This window comes from Solanum dulcamara, chromosome 2 (assembly GCF_947179165.1).
Source record: "Solanum dulcamara chromosome 2, daSolDulc1.2, whole genome shotgun sequence".
Classification (NCBI taxonomy): domain Eukaryota; kingdom Viridiplantae; phylum Streptophyta; class Magnoliopsida; order Solanales; family Solanaceae; genus Solanum; species Solanum dulcamara.
Window position 1 is genome coordinate 9,423,315 of NC_077238.1, and position 20,896 is coordinate 9,444,210.

Consider the following 20,896-nt stretch of genomic DNA (forward strand, 5'->3'; position numbering starts at 1 on the left):
TTTATTTAGGAAAGAGCATTTCTGATCCATCGTCATTCATTTATTTCTCGTTTTTTTGAATATTTTGTGTCTTGAACCTAATAAGGAGCCACATGATGATGAGAGGAAAGAATATGATAAAGTTATACTCCCTTGGTCCTATTGTATTTGAGATGATTTGGAGTACGACAGTCAAAGTATTTAATTTTTAATGTAAATTTAAACGTAAAATGTATCTTCAATATTTTTAAGCTACTTAAAATAAGTAAGCATGTTAGAGAGGAAATATCAAGTGTTTGTTTCTAAAGCAGATGAAAAAATGAAGTAAAAAATTATGAAGTTCATTAATAGTCGTATTTCATTTGGACCTTTATCTCTTAAGGGTTGGGTTTTAGAGGTTGGCTTGCTCTTGGATTGTCCGAATCCATATCTGGTAAAAATTATGGCTTGATTGTCCCACACTAACTTATCAGTTGTTATGTGCCTTTGGGTACAGTTTTTTTTATCCCTTCCTAGGAGCTCTCACCTTTTTGCTCTCCCTTGTGACTCGAACTTGCAACATTAGAGTAGGAATTGAGGGGTGCTTACCATCCAAGCAACTCCCTCTTTTCGTGTGAGCAGTTTGTGTTAGCGTTTTGCCGCTGGTTAATCTTTAAGAGTAGCTCGAGACTTGTATTATGCCATGTAGGTTAATCTTTGAGAGTTGCTCAAATTAATTTGTATTATATCATGTAGGATGTGTGTGTCTACTTGTTCAATGTTATAAAAGTTTAACTATCTACTTGTGCATACCAAAAATTGGAGGACATAAATTTCAGCTAGAGCCAAATTAAATGATACGTTTGTATTATGTCGTTAATTAACTCTTTAATCTTAGCATTTGATATTATATTTTGGAATACATACAATAAATGTTACAGCTAAAACAAGGGACTTACTTGAGTCTTGGTTTAGATATATCAAGATTGATGAAATATTATCTCATTTTCCTGCTATTCTCAAACATGTTTTAAGTTTCAACATGTGCTAAGCACTGTGATTTCTTTATTATTTTCTGGAAAGGATACTATGGTTCCTTTATTTTATAATCAAGTTTTTTGATAAATGAAGGTGAAAAAACCTCAAAGGAAGATTAAATTAAAAAGGAAACAATATATACATAAAATACCATATATTTTTTTTATTGAAGGTGTTTTCGTGTTTAGTTTTGATAATCTTTAAGGTATACACATAAATATGTTAAAAGTAAAATCACCATCAAACAATTATAATTATAAATAAAAAGTTTCTATGTATTTAATTTTATGACATTTGAATGGATAAATAATTTTGCTGAAAATTTCTATATATACATTTGATTAAAAAAGAATAAATATTTCTTGAAATAGGTATCTTTGAAAAACTTCAAGCATAGCTTTTTGATGATGCTAAAATTCTTTCCTTTTTCTTTTATCCACACAAAACAGAGGAGATATAAGCAGAGATGTCATGTCTACACAAACAAATTCATATGTTGTTCAATCATCTTACAGCAGTTCCAACTATACCTTACAAAGGTCTTAGTAAGGAGAAACTTTTTACATCATACAGATGGTGAAGAGACGAGCTGCGACGTTCAGAGTATCGGATAGTATAGAGTATGTGCCAGTTCAAAAATGTTCATAGATAGTCCAATAAATCTTCTTGGTTCTGCAGATCCCATGTCACTATCTTCCCGTCAAGTCCTGGAAAGTTATCGATGATAGACATGAATCTTCGATTACAGAGAGAGGGTTTCGAATGAAGTATATAATCCATACAAACTAACCTGAAGTGCTGAAACGGGTGACACTAGATTTTCTCTGTTTGGCAAGTGGTAATATACAACTGGAATTCCAAGATAAAGAAAAAGCATTGCTGTAAGATTTGATCTTGAACTATTAAAAGCTTAAATTGAAGGCATGAAAAAATGTGATTTTGTTGAAATATTACTTGATACAGTTGTCATGAGCGCCTCTTGATTGCTCAACGTTGTTGCTGCCTGAAAGCTTTGATTGACCATAGAATTTCCCAAATGCTTCCGAAAACTGTGAAATATACGAAAATGAGAGACAAAATAAAGAACCATGATAAATGGACGAAATGAGTAGGAAATCGATCAGCAGTACCAACTGTACTAGGCCTAGGTTATAAGGTCACGGAACAGCTGTATAAGTGCACTGTTCTACACCGTCAATGAAGTTTAAAGGTAGATATTTCAGAACTAGCTAGGTCGTGGATAAGTACCTGTGATCCATATTTGGCACTTGAAGACGCTGCTTTCCGTTCATCAAGGAATCTCAAGAAACTCCTGAAGCATAAAAAACGAATTTAATTAATTACCTCCTCAAAAGCAAAAGTAGATTGAAGATTTCGCAACGGTTAAGCTTAAGAGAGGATAGACAACATAGAGACAATGATTAGCCTTGGATTTCGCAAAAGCTTTGATTTGATATATCTAAAGTCTAGTTTCCAAAAAAGGGAAGAGCACTTGGTGATCTACTGTAGCGAGGCATCTAAGACCCGGATAGATTACCTATTCCGTAAGAAGTGTGATAGAGGTGTGTGAGAAATATAGGAGAAAAATATTATTAAATTGTGTAAGAACAATATTACACAAAGACCCTATTGATAGGCACTATAAAACAATCATTTTCAAGTAGGATACTATAAACTATTCTGATTTTTATTCGTATTCTAAGTAGGATTATGTACACCTATTCCTATTCTAACACTCCCCCTCAAGCTGATACATACAAATCATATGTACCTAACTAGTTACAAATATAATTAATACGAGGACATGTGAGGGACTTGGTGAAGATATTTGCAAGTTGATCACTTGACTTCACAAACTTTGTAACAATATCTCCGGAGAGTATCTTTTCTCTGACAAAGTGACAATCTCAATGTACTTGGTCCTCTTGAAACACTAGATTTAATGCGATATGAAGGGCCGCTTAATTATCACACACAAGTTCCATATGACCAGTTTCTCCAAATTTTAGTTCTCTCAGCAACTGTTTGATCCAAACTAGCTCACAAGTTGCTACAGTCATTGCTCGATATTCTGCTTCAGCACTAGATTGAGCAACCACACTCTGTTTCTTACTCTTCCACGACACCAAATTACTTCCTACTAAAACAAAATATTCGAATGTAGAATGTCTATTAGAGGGTGATCCTGCCCAATCAGCATCTGTATATGCGGTGATATGCTTATCGTGATCCTCGAAGAGTAGTCCTTTATCGGGAGCTGACTTTATATATTGCAGAATACGAATAACTGCATCCCAATGACTATCACAAGGAGAAGTCATAAACTGACTTACAACACTCACAGGAAAAGAGATGTCAGGTCTAGTCACTGTGAGATAATTCAATTTTCCAACTAGCCGTCTATACCCTTTAGGATTGCCGAGTGGCTCCCCCTATCCTGGAAGGGGTTTAACATTCGGATCCATAGGAGTGTCAATGGGTCTACATCCCGTCATTCCTGTCTCCTCAAGAATGTAAGGCATACTTGCGTTGAGAAATAACAATACCTGATCTAGATTGAGCAACCTCAATACCTAAAAAATACTTCAGTCTACCAAGGTCTTTAGTCTGGAAATGCTGAAAGAGAAGTTGCTTCAAATTAGTGATACCATCTTGATCATTGTTGGTGATAACGTTATCATCAACGTAAACAACTAAATAAATACACAGATTTGGTGCAAAATGCCGATAAAAGACGAAATGATTAGCTCCACTGCGAGTCATGCCAAACTGCTGAATTACTGTGCTGAACTTTCCAAGCCAGGCTTGAGGAGACTGTTTCAGACCATATAGTGACTTACGCAATCAACATACAAGGGTACTGGACTCCCTCTGAGCAACAAAACCAGGTGGTTGCTCCATATAGACTTTTTGCTCAAGATCACCATGCAAAAAAGCATTCTTCATGTCCAACTGATGAAGAGGCCAATGACGAACAACAACCATAGATAGAAAAAGGACATATGTTATTTTAGTCACGGGAGCGAAAGTATCACTATAATCTAGCCCAAATATCTGAGTATACCCTTTGGCAACAAGGTGAGCCTTCAGTCGATCCACCTGACCGTCTGAGCCAATTTTGACTGCATAAACCCAACGGCAACCAACAATTGATTTAACTGCAGGAAGGGAAACAAGCTCCTAAGTACCTACCACTCGTATGTAAAGCAGACATCTCATCAATCATAGCCTGCCTCCATCCAGAATGAGAAGGTGCTTCACTTGTAGTCTTAGGAATGGAAATAGAAGACAAAGATGAAACAAAGGCATAATGTAGTGAGGATAGACGATGATAACTCAAGAAAGTATAATATGGGTTAATGTTTCGAGTGGATCGCATACCTTTTTGAAGTGCAATCGGTTCGCTAGGAGGAGGCAAGTCCGCGGTAGGAGTAGGGTCCGACACATGACATGAATCATCTGGCACTACAACTGGACGCGGACGGCGACGATAAGTCAGGAGTGGTGGCACTACAACTGGAGATATAGTAGAGACCGTAGATTCCTCAAAAGTTGGTACAGGTAAGGCCTGAGGTATGGGTAAGACCTCAGATACATCAGGATGATCGAAAGATGTATAATAAGGTTGAGATTCAAAGAATGTGACATCGCCGGACATTAGATATCGACGAAGTTCAGGTCAATAACAACGATACCCTTTTTGAACTCGAGAGTAACAAAGGAAGACACATTTGAGGGCACGGGGGGCTAATTTATCTTTCCCTAGGGATAAGTTATGAACAAAGCATGTGCTCCCAAAGACACAAGGGGGGATAGAGTAAAGACGTGACTGAGAAAACAGTATGGAATGTGGAACCTAATTCTAAATAGAGGATGAGGGCATTCTATTAATTAAATAACAAGACGCAAGGACTGCATCCCCCAAAAAACGCAACGGAACATGAGATTCAATGAGAAGAGTGCGAGCAGTCTCAATGAGATGGATATTCTTCCTTTCTGCGACACCATTTTGTTGGGGGGGGTGTACGGACAAGATGTTTGGTGAATAATTCCATGGTGAGTCATAAACTCCTAAAATTGGGAGGATAAGTATTCTAAGACATTATCACTATGAAAAGTACAAATAGAAACACCAAATTGATTTTGTATTTCAGCAAAGAAACTTTTGAATATAGAAAATAACTCAGAACGATCTTTCATTAAGAAAACCCAAGTACATCTTCAATAATCATCAATGAAACTAACAAAATAACGAAATCCTAAGGGTGAACTAACTCTACTGGGACCCCAAATATCAGAATGGACTAATGAAAAAATAGAATCTGAATGACCCTCAGTACTATGTGAAAATGTAGCACGAGTGTGTTTCCCAAGTTGACATGACTCACAGTTTAAACTAGACAAACTAGGCACCATCTTTTGCAGCTTGGATAGACTCGGATGTCCCAAACGTTTGTGAATTAGGTCTAGAGGATCTGTAACGAAGCATGCTATGAAGGAATTTGAAGAGGTAAAATAGTAAAGACCTTGTGATTCATATCCTGTGCCAATCGTCTATCCCGTACAGTGGTCCTGCATGAGAAAGAAATCATCAAAAAAGAATATGCCACAATGTAAGGCACGCGTCAAACGACTAACGAATGCCAAATTAAAAGGAGAGCCAGGGACATAAAGAACAGGGTCTAGAGTGACAGAAGATAAGGGTTTGGCTTTGCCAACCCCTTTTGGTTTTGTTTGGATCCCATTAGCTAAAGTAATAGCTGGAAGAGACTGTGACTAAACAATATCAGACAAAAGTGATTTATTACCAAAGATATGATCAGAAGCGCCTGAGTCAATGACCCATGATCCAAGAGTACTAGATTGTGAAACACAAGCGAAAGAATTACCCACAACAGAAACATTAGGTTGTGCAACCGAAGCTACTTATGGTGACGTTTGCTTACTTGCTCGGAGGAACTCATCATATTCTGTATGAGCAATATGAGCATTATTGGATGATTGATTAGGTTGAGCCACAGATGCTACTTGTGGAGATGTTTGCTTACTTGCACGATTTCGAAGGAACTCATTATATTCCTTTAGAGCAATAGGATCATAACTGGGTGGTGGACCATGCAAAATATAACATGTCACGAGTGTGCCCAAGTTTATGATAATGACTACACTTGGATCGAGGCTTTCCAAAATGCCCTCCTCCTCGCCGATTCTCCATAGATTGATATGTTTGTTTTTCTATGGTTTGAGATGCAAGACCAGAGGAGTCAATGGTGGGTGAGGAAGCTACTTTGTGATTGGGAGGCGCGGCAAGACGAAGTAGACGAGAGAATAATTCATCAATTGTAGGAACTACAGGACTAGTTAAAATCTGATCACGCACTGAATCATAGACAGTAGGAGGTCCAGCAAATGTAAGAACTAGAAACGTCTGTCTGTGATCTTGTTGTTTTTCCACATTCATTAGTAACTGGCATCAACATTTCAAATTCCTCCATAACTGCTTGTACCAGTCCCAAGTAAGTATACATATCGAAATTTTGTTGCTTTAAGTTGGTCATTCGAGATATCACATCATAGAATCGAGATATGTCATTAGTGTATAAAGCACGAGCCTTTTCCCAAACTGAATAACATGTTTGGGATGGGCGAAACAAAGGCATCAACTTGAAATCGATAGATCGCCATAAGAGACTACATAATTAAGCCATCAACCTTCACCCATTGTGCTTTGACTTTTGCATCTTCCTCACTAGCCTTGGCCTTTTCATCTACCACACAAACATTATTGGTTAAGTAATCTTGGACACCTTGACCCTTACACCACAGCTCAACCGAGGAAGCCCAAGCTAAGCAATTTGAGCTTCCCATTAATGGTTCAGAAGTAATTATAGGACTTGAACTTCCTATATTTCCCGAAAGATATATTATGAAAAATAAAAATATATAGGAATCTGGGAAAAGAAAAAAAAATTAGAGTCTGAAAATATTTTTGTAGAAGATCTGACTGCCGGAATCTGGACGGAATCAAAATAAAAATATATGGTCAGCCTCGGGATGCAGAGGCGACCACACTGGAAAAAATAGGAAGTCAAAAACTGGCCAAAAACTGCCATGTGCGCCGGCACGTGAAGCGCGTTGCGACGCAGATCTGTGGCTTCTGGCGGCGCGTGAGGGCGCGTGACTGAGTAGATCTCAGAGGAGCCCACTGGGGTTTGCTCGCCCGAGTGTTCCGCACCTCGTGGTATTGTTGGTTTTCGCACAACATTTACAAAACAAAAAAAATGATGCAAACCAGCCTTTTAATGGTCACCGAAAATTGACTAGGTTTTCTTTCTTGTAAGTTTCTCACCAAAGCTCTGATACCATGTGAGAAATATAAGAGAAAAATATTATTAAATTGTGTAAGAACAATATTATACAAAGACCCTATTTATAGACACTATAAAACAATCATTTTCCAAGTAGGATACTATAAACTATTCATATTTCTATTCCTATTCTAAGTAGGATTATGTACACCTATTCCTATTCTAACAAGGTGTATATCAAGACCACAAGGTTATCAAGGGATTTGGAGATCAAGAAGAAGAAGAGGGTGGTATAAGCCCGGTAGGCTTGAATAATGCCAAAACTCAGAAGATGAGGGAGAAGTTAATGGCTAGGACAATTAGCTACATCACAGAAGCAACTAGAGAGGTGTTGGGGATTTCAAGGGATAACTTTGGTGGACATAAAGGGGACTGGTGATGGAATGAAGAGGATCAATGGAAAGTGAAAGCCAAGAAGGTTGCTTATACGGCATTGGTGGAAAGAAGAAACGAGGAGGATAAGAGGAAGAATAGGGAGAAGTATAAGACAATGAAGAAGGAAGCGAAGTTAGTGGTTACGGCGGGCAAAACGACAACTTTTAAGAACTTATATGAAGAGCTCGAGGACAAAGGCAGGGGCAAGAAGTTATATAGGCTCGCTAAGGCAAGAGAAAGGAAGCTCGTGACCTGGACCGAGTGAAGTGCATCAAGGATGAGAATGACAGAGTATTGGTAGAATAGGCAAAAGTCAGAGGGAGATGATAGGCATATTTCCACCCGCTCTAAATGAAAAGGATAGGAATATTGTGTTGGAGCCTGGGAGATTTAGAGCCCTCCGAGTCGTAGAGATTTTGGGTATTGTAGGTGCATAAAGTCTGCAGAGGTTATAGGGGCAATTCATAGGATGGGGAGGGGAAGAGGGACAGGGCCAGACGAGTAGAACTTGATTTTTGGAAGAATACAAGCAAAGTAGGTATGATGTGGCTAACTGGGCTGTTTAATGTCGTTTATAGGAAGACTAAAATGATTGGAACCCTTCGGGGTGGCCAGTGGCTTGGGCTTGGGACTTCCATGTTGGAGGTCTCAAGTTTGAAACCTTTTGCCAGCGAAAGCAAGGGATTTGCCTTCTGGGTCGAGCTCGTCACACCGGGCTTGCCTAGTACGGGTTACCTCTCCTGTGTGGCTTGGGACTTCCATGTTGGAGGTCTCAAGTTTGAAACCCCTTGCCAGCGAAAGCAAGGGATTTGCCTTCTGGATCGAGCTCGTCACACCGGGCTTGCCTAGTACGGGTTACCTCTCCTGTGTGGTTTGTGAGTTATTACATAGGAACGGGGTTTTATCCCATATGCACCCACAGGGTAGCGGCTGCGGGTTTCCCTTGTTATTAAAAAAATAATCGGAGAATAGAGGTGGACTATGATGATTATCTTGTACAAGATCAAGGGTGATATCCAAAATTGCAACAACTATAAGGGTATCAAGCTACTGAGTCATACTATGAAAGTCTAAGAGAGGGTGGTAGAGAGGATGAGGAGGGGTGTGTCTAACTCTGAGAGCCAATTCAGATTTATACCAGGATGATTGACCACATAAGTCATTCATCTTGTAAGGTGATTGTTAGAGTAGTATAAAGATAGGAAGAGACACTTATCAATGGTGTTCATTGATCTAGAAAAAGCATACGACAAAGTCCCTAGGATGGTTAATTAGAGATGTTTAGAGTTTAGAAGTGTCCCTGTGGTATACATTAGGACAAGAAGAACATGCACGATGGAGCCAAGACTCAGGTAAGAACGATGGGAGAGACTCAGAGCACTTCCCAATCGTGATGGAGTTGCACCAGGGATCGACTCTTAGTCCATTTTTATTTGCTTTAGTGTTAGATCTATTGAAATTGTATATTCAATGGGAGGTGTCGTGGCGTATGTTATTTGCAGATAGCAAAGTACTGATTGACGAGACATGAAATAAAGTTAACAATAGGCTAGAAGTTTGGACAAATACCCTAGAATCTAAAGGTTTCATGTTGAGTAAGACCATGACATAGTATTCGCAGTGCAAGTTTAGTGACGTAACGCATGAAGCTAATTTGGAAGTGAAGATTGATACATAAGTCATCCTCAATAGAGGAAGTTTGAAGTTTCTTAGGTCAATGATCCAAGAAAACGGGGAGATTGACGATGATGTCGCACATCGTACAAGAGCAAGGTGGGTAAAATAGAGGCTTGCTTTTGGGGTGTTGTGTGATAAGAATGTTCACTAAGGCTTAAAGGTAAATTCTATAGAGTAGTTAGACCAACACCGTTGTATAAGGCAAAGTGTTGGCCAGTCAATAACGCACATGTTAAGAAAATAGAGGTAGTGGAGATGAGGATAGTCAAATGAATGCGTGAGCATTCATCGAGAGATATGATTAGGAACGAAGTTATACGGGCATGGTGGGAGTGGTCTCAGTGGCGGACAAGTTGAGAGAAATGAGACTGAGATGGTTAAGGCATGTAAAGAGGAGGTGTGAGAGGTTGGTTGAGGTTTTAGGAGAGGTAGGGGTAGGCCGAAAAAGAATTCAAGGGAGGTAATTCAATAGGACATGACCCTAAATAAAAAAGTATGGAGGTCAAGGATTATGATATAAGGTTAGTAGATAAACGAGTGTGGTCGCACTTTTACGTGGGAGAGACATGGAGCTAGTCTCTTCTTCTCCTTGTTCGTAGTGTTATTAGTAAACATGTAGTATCTGGTATCGTACCCTCCAATTTTTGTTACTATCTTTTTTTTTCCAAATTCGTTTTGATTACACTTTTCTGAGTTGAAGGTTTATTAGAAACAACCTCTACCCCACAAAGGTAAGGTTTTTTGTGTACATCCTACCCTCCCAGACTCTACTTGTGGAATTATATAGGGATGGCAATGGGATGGGGCAGTGCGGATCGGGAACAGGGCGGGTTTAGAGCTATGCGGGGCAGGGCGGGGCAGATTTAAAGTTATGCAGGACGGGTTAAAGTAATTATTTTAAAATTAATGTGGGGCGGATTGCGGGTTTAAGGTACTAAATAATAACCTAAAAAAATTTAAATCTTTGTAATTACTAAAAATAAAAATATAAACTTTTTATATTAAACTTTGACTTTAGTTTTAACTTTTTAAAAAAATAATCAAACTAGACGTATCTAGTGAATTGTTAGTTGTTGAAATGTTAATTAGAAATAGTTAATTAGCGATTAAGAAATAATTGTTGAAATGTTAACTAGAAACAATTAATTAGTTGTTGATGTTGATTAGCAAAAAAATGAAAAAAAAATTATGAATTTTATTTTTCATATTAAACTCAATTAAAAAAAAATACTTAAAAATTTATGTGGGTAGGTTTATGCGGGGCGGGGCGGGACGGGGCGGTCTAAAAAATTTGCGGGTTGAACTCAACCAGCCCCGCACCCGCCCCGCCCCATTGTCATCCCTAGGATTATACTATGTATGTTGTTGTTGGTATAGGTGTTTCACGTAGGTCCTTCAGAATACAATAAAAAGTGGATAATCCCATGTTGGATAATTTTTGCATAAATACCATACTTGAGTACATGTAACGTAAACCTATTTTAAATATGGGTTTAACAAGAAGTACTACTACATTTAATCAAGTAATTCAAGAGGTTAAAGCAAGCTTCAAGAAGAAACAAGGTAAAGACTACAGAGTGAAACCTTCTTTCACTACATGGCTTGCACTTCTCCGAGTGTTTCAACATGTCCTTAAAAGGAATAGGCAATTTTGCATAGAAAATGGAGAATGGATGTAGTTTGAGGCTTATAGGAACAGTAATGAGTTGCACCTCTCTAAAAAATTATCAGTGATCACCAAAGCAACCCCACCCACACCCAAAAGAAAAAAAGAAGGAAAACAAGCAATAATAAGAGTGAAGACCAGGAAAGGAAGCAGGAAATGCAAGTTACAGATATTCAACATACCAGAGTCCACTTTCATCTGCCACAAATACCATCGGGTTGCAATCAAATCCCACTCCAACAACCATCCTTTCAGAAAGAAACAATACCTGCAAGAGAAGTCTTGATTACACAACAAATATTAAGATCTAAAAAAGACAGAGTAAAAATGAGATAGGATTCTGACCCACATCACGAAGAGGCAAATCACGGATTGCTACACTTTGTGCTGCAGCAGAGGGACCAACTTCATCAACGAAGTATATCATTGAGTTATGACCTGAGAGATCATCCAATAACCAATATCTAAGCTGCATTAGTATTACATGGAAACTCTTGGGTACTTAGTCCAAGACCAAGAAATATAAAAATATAACAAGTGAGCACACAAACACAGTAAGCGAATATGCAACCAAAATGAGACAGTTGAGGCACTGCCAAAAACGAAACATAAGCCAAAGAAGCAAAGAAAGGAATATCTGACCTACATATGCTAAGGTATTGCCACTTGGGGACCATCTGACACCAAAAGCCCAGCAAAAGCATAGGTCAAGCTGGACAATTTGCTGCATTAATATGAATAAAAGGATCTATTACTCTTTCTATGAACATATAATCAAAATAGGACATATAATGAATGTCATCCAGAATATTTTTATGAAAAGTAGTATTTTTCTAATGTCTGTCAACCTATTCCTTAGAACATTATCTTGCAAGACAATACAATTTTCCAAAAAAAGAAACGAACATCCTCTATTAATACCACATGTCACTGTCAAGCTTTGAGATAGCCTGTTAATAGGCGCTGTCAATCAACTGAATTGAAGGAAAATGTTGCCAGATTTAAAACAGTTAAAAGCACAAAAAATACATGTTCTTGCAAGGGCTAAAGTAATATCAACACAGAAAAGGGAAAAGCACATAAGAGTATGAAAATTGTTTGAATTCAAAGCTACACATGATATTTTAAAACCGATCAACAAGGAGGAAAATGTTGCCAGATTTAAAATAGTTAAAAGCACAAAAACTACATGTTCTTGCAAGGGCTAAAGTAATATCAACACAGAAAGGGGAAAAGCACATAAGAGTATGAAAATTGTTTGAGTTCAAAGCTACACATGATATTTTAAAACCGATCAACAAGGAGGTATGGGAAACTATATAAGCAACAATATCTCTGATACTCGACATGCCAAAATACACTGAACTGTATCTGGATAGGAAACGTTGCACATGGACTGAAGAGTAAAATCATATAGTTTTAAAGGCTGGGGCAGTTTAAAACCATAAATAGTTATAAGTTAAGTTTCTGGGTCTCGAGTGTGGGTATCTGATACGGGTGCGGATCTAGAGGTCAAGTCCTTCATGATCTAAATCTTAAGATTCAGGGGGTACCCGTGCGGATCCATGTACGGATATGAATGCGGGGATTCGGCTAAAAATCATTCAAATATCTAGAAATAGAGCTATATGTCTAAATTATAAAAAGGTACGTGGAAAACTTACAAAGGTATTATGAGGAAAAAATATTGACCAAGACGAGAACCCCAGAAGGTAATATAAGGAAAAGGATTGGCATAGAAATTTCTATATACAAGGTGCTCCACTTCTACAATTTCACCTTAGCTTTTGTTTTGATTACAGAAATCCCTATATAATGTCCCGAACTTCTCGGTTGATTTTGGTCAAAGTACCAAAAATCAGCTGACCAAACCAGGTACGGATCCCACAACCACACCCATGTCGCATCGAAATGGGTGCGGGACCGAAAGTGAAGAGTTCAAGCAACTTAGATTATAACAAGAGACTTCAGAAAATTGGACTTGTTCCATGCCCATAACGTGTCAGTATGCCTACTCCTGGTTTATAAAATAGTTGATATTTCCAATGTAAGACTTTGGCTTTCTGCTTTCCACAGGAAAGTGAGTAGGGTCAACTTTATTTTGCTTTAACAAGAAATCAATCGGAAACTGTTCAGTGCTTCAGCTGGCAAGAGAGAATTCTTATTTACTCAAACACAACAATTAAGCGCTCCAGATTTTTAAGATAATCATTTACTTTCCCAATGAATAAGTTAGTATATCTATGAAGCTTTCTTCTAATTGACTCGGTGGGGGTATTTGAAACAAACTTGTTAAGGGTAAGATTTGAGCAGCTTTCTTTGAACATAAAGAAAAATAGAATTAGGTAAGCAGGGTTACAACATAAGATAAGATTCAGACCTCTCCAAATTTGGTATCTGCAGAATTCCCCATTGCAGAGTCTCTGATCCATTGAGTGAGAAATTATAAGAAACCATGATAATATTGAAGAAATCTAACTGAATGAAGAAAACAATTTTGAGAAACATACTTTGCATCGACGCCTTTAATGAATGTTGAAAATACTCTACATTTACCATCAGTGGACGTTGTTGCTAGGAGAACCTGCAGGAATATTTTTACCAAAATTCAGTTCAAAGTGATAACGTACTAGCTGACTTTTAAAATTAAAAAAAATAACTACTGAACATATGGTAGCAAATGTATCTAACATTTAGTTAACCATTATTTTCCTGATGCACGACATAAGATGTACCAAGATGTCGTAGTGGGCCAAACAAGCTAACTCAATTTGCTACGTGTATATACATACATACATACGCATATATATGTGTGTGTGCGCGCGCGCGCGCACGTGGGCCGCACAAAGTATCAACAAAATGGATAAACACTATAATTACTCATGACACGGTTTTGCTTCAACTCATTTAAGGGGGGGAACAAAGAGGAACCAAACCATCAACTCTGAGGCATTTCCTAAAGTAAGTTAAGCTTGGAATGCCTTATTCCAGCATCTATAGCTACATTCAACTTCTAAAACACTTAAAGAGAACGAGACATGTGGGGATGCCATGAGCATTGTAATGTTACTTAAGATTGTGTCAATGAATTCATGGAAACTGGTCCGCAATATCAATGGAATACGCATATCACAGAGCTGCAAGTCAAGAAAAAGAATAGTCCTCAAATCCTTTGCAGAAAATATTTTGCAAATAACAGCGTAACTATTTAAATGAATGTTGTTATCCTTTTGCTGCTACATGATGCAATAATATACAGAAAAACAGACGCACATTATTCGGATGCCAGGCAATACTTGTTACAGATGAATCATGCCTTTTCCTGATAAGCTTACTCACCCACCTGTGAAAAAATAAAGATAAAAATTAGACATGTTCCTGTAAAAAGTAAATGCTACTCGACTCGTAATGATTAGTATATGTATTAGCTTATGTATAAGTGAAATGGCAAGATGTCAGCATCTCTTTTCATCTCAGAGATTGGTCATAGAGTTATATTTGTTCATCATTAGTCAAAAAGTTTGCTATTAGTCTAAAAGGCCAGTATTTCAGTAATGCTACGGTATGAACAACTTCAATAGAAACCCAATCTACAGTTTACTGAATGTAATGATGAAATAGATCGAACTACTGAATTGGGAAAATGGGTGCTATCACAAAGCTTTGAATCAGTTAAGTTCACGAGTTAGACATAAGAGAACTAGAACAGCTGACATCCACTGCAGGGTAAACAACGCCTCTCAGGTCCCCGACTGAGTCTACCATTGAGGCCAATGATAAACAAAAAAAAACCACCGCCATCCCACCCCCAACACAGTTTACAACTTTCATCGTACTGTGCTCTCCAAAGAGCAACTCTCAAAATCTCTCACTAGGTGCTGAGTTGGAATCCCATTCTAACTAAAGATTCTTGTGGTTTCGAAGGATCCAACTACAGGAGAACCAGGTACCAAGGGCTTTCACCCCTTTCCGCCCGACTCTTTGGTCTTAAGAACGTTGGTTTTAAGAATGACTCATTGCCCTTCTCAGACCCTGACAGCCCATTTGTGCATCCAACTAATGTGACCTCAATATCCACACATTCTAAGACATATGGGTAGCATTTAGATTCGTGCATGTCATTCTTTCTGCACTGATTTTGCTAAGGATTTAACTTATTCAACTATCACATGGAGAAGTAATATTACCAATTAAATTTTTTTATCAGGTAAATTATAATCCATTCAATAAGCGTCTAAGGGAAGCATCTTAGTACAAAAAAGAGTTAGCTCCTATACATTCTTGGTCTCTTATCTAAAAACTCTAGGAGCCGACAAAATCCAAAAACAGAATGGGAAATATCACCAGTTATTTTCTTGCTCATAGTAGCATATACAAACAGTTTTAGCTCCACTTCCAACAGCAAACTTGTTTTCTGCAAGACAAATTTAATAAGCTAATGAAAAAAGCGAAGCAAGTTTATGATTTAATGTCAGAAATATGCTAGCGAGATAGAAGATTAGAAATGAAGCTCAGGTGCACATGGTCTGTGACTCTCTATTAAGTCTTTTAAATCATGTGCACTTCGAACATAAGATAAGATGAATATTGATGACTGAGTTTTGTAAAAATTGGAAATTCCGACATAGAATCAGTGACCCACATGCAACAAAAAAGGGCATACAAAAAGAGGTTAAGCCATATATGTGGAGCCATTTTGACATAGAACAACTTGCAGAAGAGGGGTCTACGAATTTGTAATGGATGTTGTATGTGTGCAAGAGACACAAAAGACACAAACCATCTTTTATGCATCGATCAGTAGCTGCTCAATTGTGCAATATGTTCCTAAACATCTATGAGGTCAAGTGAGTAATGCCAAGGGCATTGAAGGATGTATTGCTTGGCTGAAGAGAGAGGACTGAACAAAAGCAAAAGGAGGGTATCGGAGACTAGCATGTTTTTGGTGATTTTTGTGGAAGGGACGAACTCTAAGATGGTTTGAAGGGAAAAGGAAGTTTATTCAAGAACTCAAAAGTACCAGTTGACTTTCAATATTTTGCTATTTGGTGCAATCTTGAATGGTTGTTTAAAGCTAGATAAGATGTTACAGTTCAATAATGTTTTGCAAGAGTTGTCTCTGATCATGGATTGTATGTCCAAACTATTGAAATCAGATGCACTGTCTTACTGCACATTTTAATATAATTTACTTACTTAATCAAAACAAAATATAAATAGAAAAAAGAAACGAGCATACAAAAATAAATAAGACGGATTTGAATACCTTTTGGACTCCACTGCACACAAAGTGCTGCACGATTCAGCCTGAGAATAACCAGAGTAGGAACCCACCCTGTCGTTTCTTGGTTCCAAACATAGCTACAGAGAATATTATTCTCTTCAGCACATTAATTCATAATAAATGCCCCACATAATCATGGAATACGCACATGCATGCACACATCCCCCCCCCCCCAAATGCACGCACACACCAAACTGAACTATTGTACACACATTAAAAAGAATCAATTATTAGATTAAAGAGAATAAAATAAAGAAAAATCCTACTACAAAATGTGTTATACCAAACAAAAACCAACTCTTTAGCTTTGTCAACTATATAGATTGTCACAGAACTGCAGGAAATATATTAAGCTCCACTAGGAAAAGCAAAAGAAAGATACTGTAGCCACATCTGGGTGAAGTGGCTTTTAAGCACCTTATTTACTTTAAGCACCTAAATTACTATAACCACATAGTAGCCACATAGAGAAAAGCTTTGATTCTAATCTTCACAGATATTACTTCGAACAATAAATTACTGAAACCAATACAATAGAAGAATGTTACTGATGACAGGTAGTTTGAAGTACTTCTCAGGCCTAAAGTTCATTCTAATCAGACAGCCTCACTGTGGTCAGATTTAACAAAATACAAAAGGAAAAGAGAAAAAGATCAAGGGAGAAGCTCCTTATAGGACACAAAGGCGACAATGTAAAATGGAAAGCTTTCAGCTATCACCTATTTGATGATATCAAACTCTAAAAAGTCAAAGGTTGATAGTCACTTACGAATTACGATCATGAGAAACAGTGACTATTTTGTTGGATCTGTAACTCCAATCTATACCAGAAACAATTTGGTCATGCTGCATCATAAAGGAACCATGAGAATCAAATTAATGGCAATGTTTCAATCAAATGGAATTGAAAAGAAATATAACACTGAGATATGATAATAGAAGATAAATACAACAACAACAACATACCCAATGAAATCCCACAAGTGGGGTTTGGGGAGGTAGAGTGTATGCAGATCATACATTTACTCGTGGAGGTGATGATAGAAGATAAATGATGGATGAAAAAAATATCGGAATGAACATAGATTGCTGAAATCATATAGAGTAGAGTTCTTTTAAAATTTTATCTTTATCAAATAATATAAAATTAAAGAGGTTCTCTGAAATTTCAATAGACATTAATACACATAAATGCTAAATTAAAGGAATGCAACAGGCATTATTTACATAAAAGTGGTCCCCTATCCAAATATTTGAGTACTAATCCTCACGGAGGAAAAAGAGAAAGAGTGCACAGTCAGCTGGACAATGCCTAAAAAAGCTAAAGAGCTTCTGCAAGGGGTGTACATGAAAGGTTTGGAAAAGGACAAACTGATCACTTGGAACTCACTACCTTCATTCATATGGTTGATCAACTGGGAAAAGTGAATTTTTTAAAGCAAAAAGAAATCAGTTAGCATTAAGTGCAGACACATCTCTTAGTTCTTTTTTGGTTGTGGCCTGGCAATTGCATATGACATAGAAGCTATGATAGATTTTTTGGGCTAGTTTCTCTTTGCTGCACATTAATGGAATATCTTTTACTAATCAGAAGAAAAGCGAGAAAGTAACAGGAAGAGAGCTATGACAAAAAATACAAAGTTATAGGTAGCAAAACAAGAGACACCACCGAGATTTTAACCTTTTAACAAATTGATAACATAAAGAGATGATATTAAGAGTAACTCAAACTGTATTTACCTTTTGAAGAACATGGACCTTCTCCCACTTGTCTTCGGATAGTTTATAAATATGCACTTCGCTGTTGTTAGGACAAAATGCAATCACTGCAAAAGTAAGTTATACAGGCATTAGCAACACATTCCATCGAATAACATCACACAAAACAAACCACTACATACCACACAAAACATACTTTATAAATAGTATATTTAGATAAATGCACCACTCTCGCTCACACGCAGAATATAAATTAAGATTAGTGGCTTAAATCACTACATTCGAACTACCCTTTGTGGCAACAGGTGCAATCTTAGTATAAATATTAGCACCCAAGGGTATAACCAAGTGGTCAATGAGCAGAGGAGAACTATGAGGTCTCATGTTCAAATTCCGGCGGGGACAAAACACTAGTTAATGTCTAACTCTAACCATCTGCCTAAGCCTGGATGGGGAGAGTTACCTGATACGTGCAGGTATAGCAGGGAAAACCTAGGGGGAGCAAGGGGTTCATTGTTACATCATCCCATAACCATTATGAATGAGCAAAACACTAGAAAAGATAAAAAGTAACTCATCCTATGATCCTACTCATTAAAATAAATTAAAGAAAAATAATCTATCTGCTACCCACTTGAGCATATGCCCAAAAAAACGAAATTCTTGCTGAAAAAAATGTTTTTGAACGCACCTCTGTAAATGAATACGGTGATGCTTCAAAACTTATTGTATAAGAATTCAAAAAAAAAACCTTTGCCAGACAATAATTATTCATTCGAATTAAACAGATGAGTAAAAGGAGAAGTGGTTACTGGATAGGTCGGGACTCCAAGCATGGCAAGAAATGCACTGACCAAACTTATGTACTGAAGTTGCTGCCATTGATTTGCCTACAAAATGAGGAAAAAAAGTTAATGGATCAAAAAAAATACGATTTCCGGTGAAAATGCAAGATCTGAGAAGAGAAAAAGAAGGATCTATACCTGGAAAACGAGATCTATAATCCAAAATGCAGAGTAATTTGTAGTGTATTTGAAGAATTCAAAATGCTTCGATCAGAAGGAAAAGAAGAAAAACTGTGGGGTCGTAATGAACAATACTCCAAAATCATAGCACTGAAGTTGCAAAATCAGTTTAGCTGACTTTTGGGCCCAGATAGTGGCCCAGTGGATAGAAGCCCACAATTAGTTTGTTTCATCTGGGAAATTACCACAAGCGTTTCTGTTCCATCGCTACATAGATACAAGAGCGTGAAATTGATGATCTTGAACTTTTGAGTTTTTACCTTCGCTTATTTTATGGGAAAATTTACAATATTAAAAATGTTGTTCATGAGAAGAAATTTTGAAGTTTTACATATGAGGTGAACAAGATCAAAAATTTAAGATCATCTATTTTCAAGACCATTCTTTTAAATCATTCGATTTCAGATACCAAGGTTCATTTAGGAAAAAGTGCATGAATACTTGATTTTATGTTTCCATTTAATTTGTGGCCATTTTTATTATTTTTTATATGTGTACTTACTTTCAAACAACTTCAAATATCATTTATCAAATTACGCAATTCCACATTTCTTTTTACTTTATTTAAGGGGGAGTTTAAAAAATATATGGTGATATTCATAAATACATTAATTTGGCACTAGTTTTAAAATATTTCCATTTTTAAAAATTATGTAAAAAATTTAGTTTAGTGAAAAGTATCTGACCAAAATAGCAATCATCCTATTTCACATGTTGGCCTCGTATTCTCTTGAGCTAGTATTTTTAGATGCTTATATGTCCTTGTATAAATTAGTGTCTATTGTATACATATATGTTTCTCTATAAATAAATAAAACGCATATATCTAACACCTCCTTCATTTTAGAGGTTTTTTATTGGTCTACACTCTACATCTTGCATTATATATGAATTCTATCATATTAACATGACTTGTACTTGCTTAATTGTTCACAAAACTTCAATTGATCAACATAATATTTTGTTATGATCTTATCCTATTAAATATATTTACAAATTCTATTATATTGACATAATTTTATCTTGTTCAGTTATTCACAAATTTCATAAATTGGCATGACTTTATATTATTTTCATTCTACCTATCTTGTTGAATTATTCACCATATTGTATTAGTAGGACGCGGTACTATCTTTCCACATCTCTTGTTCAATTGTCCATAAAATTTACATGAGTGATATGGCTTTGTGTATATTCATTATGCTTATCTTGTCCAATTGTTCATAAACTTTATCAAAGTGGAATGATTTTATTGTTACATTCATTGTCCGTTTGATCAATTGTTCATAAAAAAGAGTATTATGGAAGAAAGTACGACGATCCGACATGAGCGTGGTTATATTTGTTATACTTATCTCTCTATTAAATATTTTTTAAAAATTAGTTATTCATGACAGACTAATATATAGTAATTATTTTTAGAAAAAAACTATCTATTTAGACATATATTCATACGAAATCTACTAATTCAATCTATACTATCAAATAATTGTCTATTATTCCACTATTTATTAATTATGTACTAACTTTGAAGTCAGACATATTGAGATACGTCACTCCTTTAAAATAACCTAAAATAGAGCACTCACTTAATTATCTCATTAATTTACCTCCTTCACTCTCTCTCCTACCATTAGTGTTGACCTTCATAAACTCAGCCTCTGATCTAAACCATTTCACCCGCATAGCCTGGATGATATGCTTGGCAAATTCTATTTAGTTGTAAAGATCTTGCCACTTGTTGGGCCATTGAATAATAGGGTAAGTTTTGTTAAGAAGCATGTGA

The 20,896-nt window shown here is 36.7% G+C and overlaps 1 protein-coding gene across 2 annotated transcripts; it reads right to left on the reverse strand.

Annotated features, from left to right (window-relative positions):
- Window positions 1-1,465: 1,465 nt before the first annotated feature.
- On the reverse strand, window positions 1,466-19,190 carry LOC129880269 (actin-related protein 2/3 complex subunit 1B-like). Of its 2 annotated transcripts, XM_055954228.1 has the most exons (16): window positions 19,069-19,186; window positions 18,898-18,975; window positions 18,107-18,192; window positions 17,136-17,212; window positions 16,349-16,443; window positions 15,427-15,496; window positions 14,356-14,425; window positions 13,593-13,666; window positions 13,463-13,505; window positions 11,725-11,806; window positions 11,432-11,520; window positions 11,265-11,350; window positions 2,245-2,308; window positions 1,951-2,045; window positions 1,787-1,845; window positions 1,466-1,703 (listed from the first exon to the last, which is right to left on the reverse strand). In XM_055954228.1, the coding sequence occupies exons 2-16, from the start codon at window positions 18,965-18,967 to the stop codon at window positions 1,639-1,641; spliced, it is 1,125 nt and encodes a 374-aa protein (XP_055810203.1). In that variant the 5' UTR covers window positions 18,968-18,975; window positions 19,069-19,186; the 3' UTR covers window positions 1,466-1,638. The 2 variants fall into 2 exon arrangements, with proteins under 2 accessions (XP_055810203.1, XP_055810204.1); XM_055954229.1 differs by lacking the exons at window positions 1,466-1,703; window positions 1,787-1,845 and adding an exon at window positions 5,523-5,568 and having other exon boundaries at window positions 1,952-2,045; window positions 19,069-19,190.
- Window positions 19,191-20,896: the final 1,706 nt, after the last annotated feature.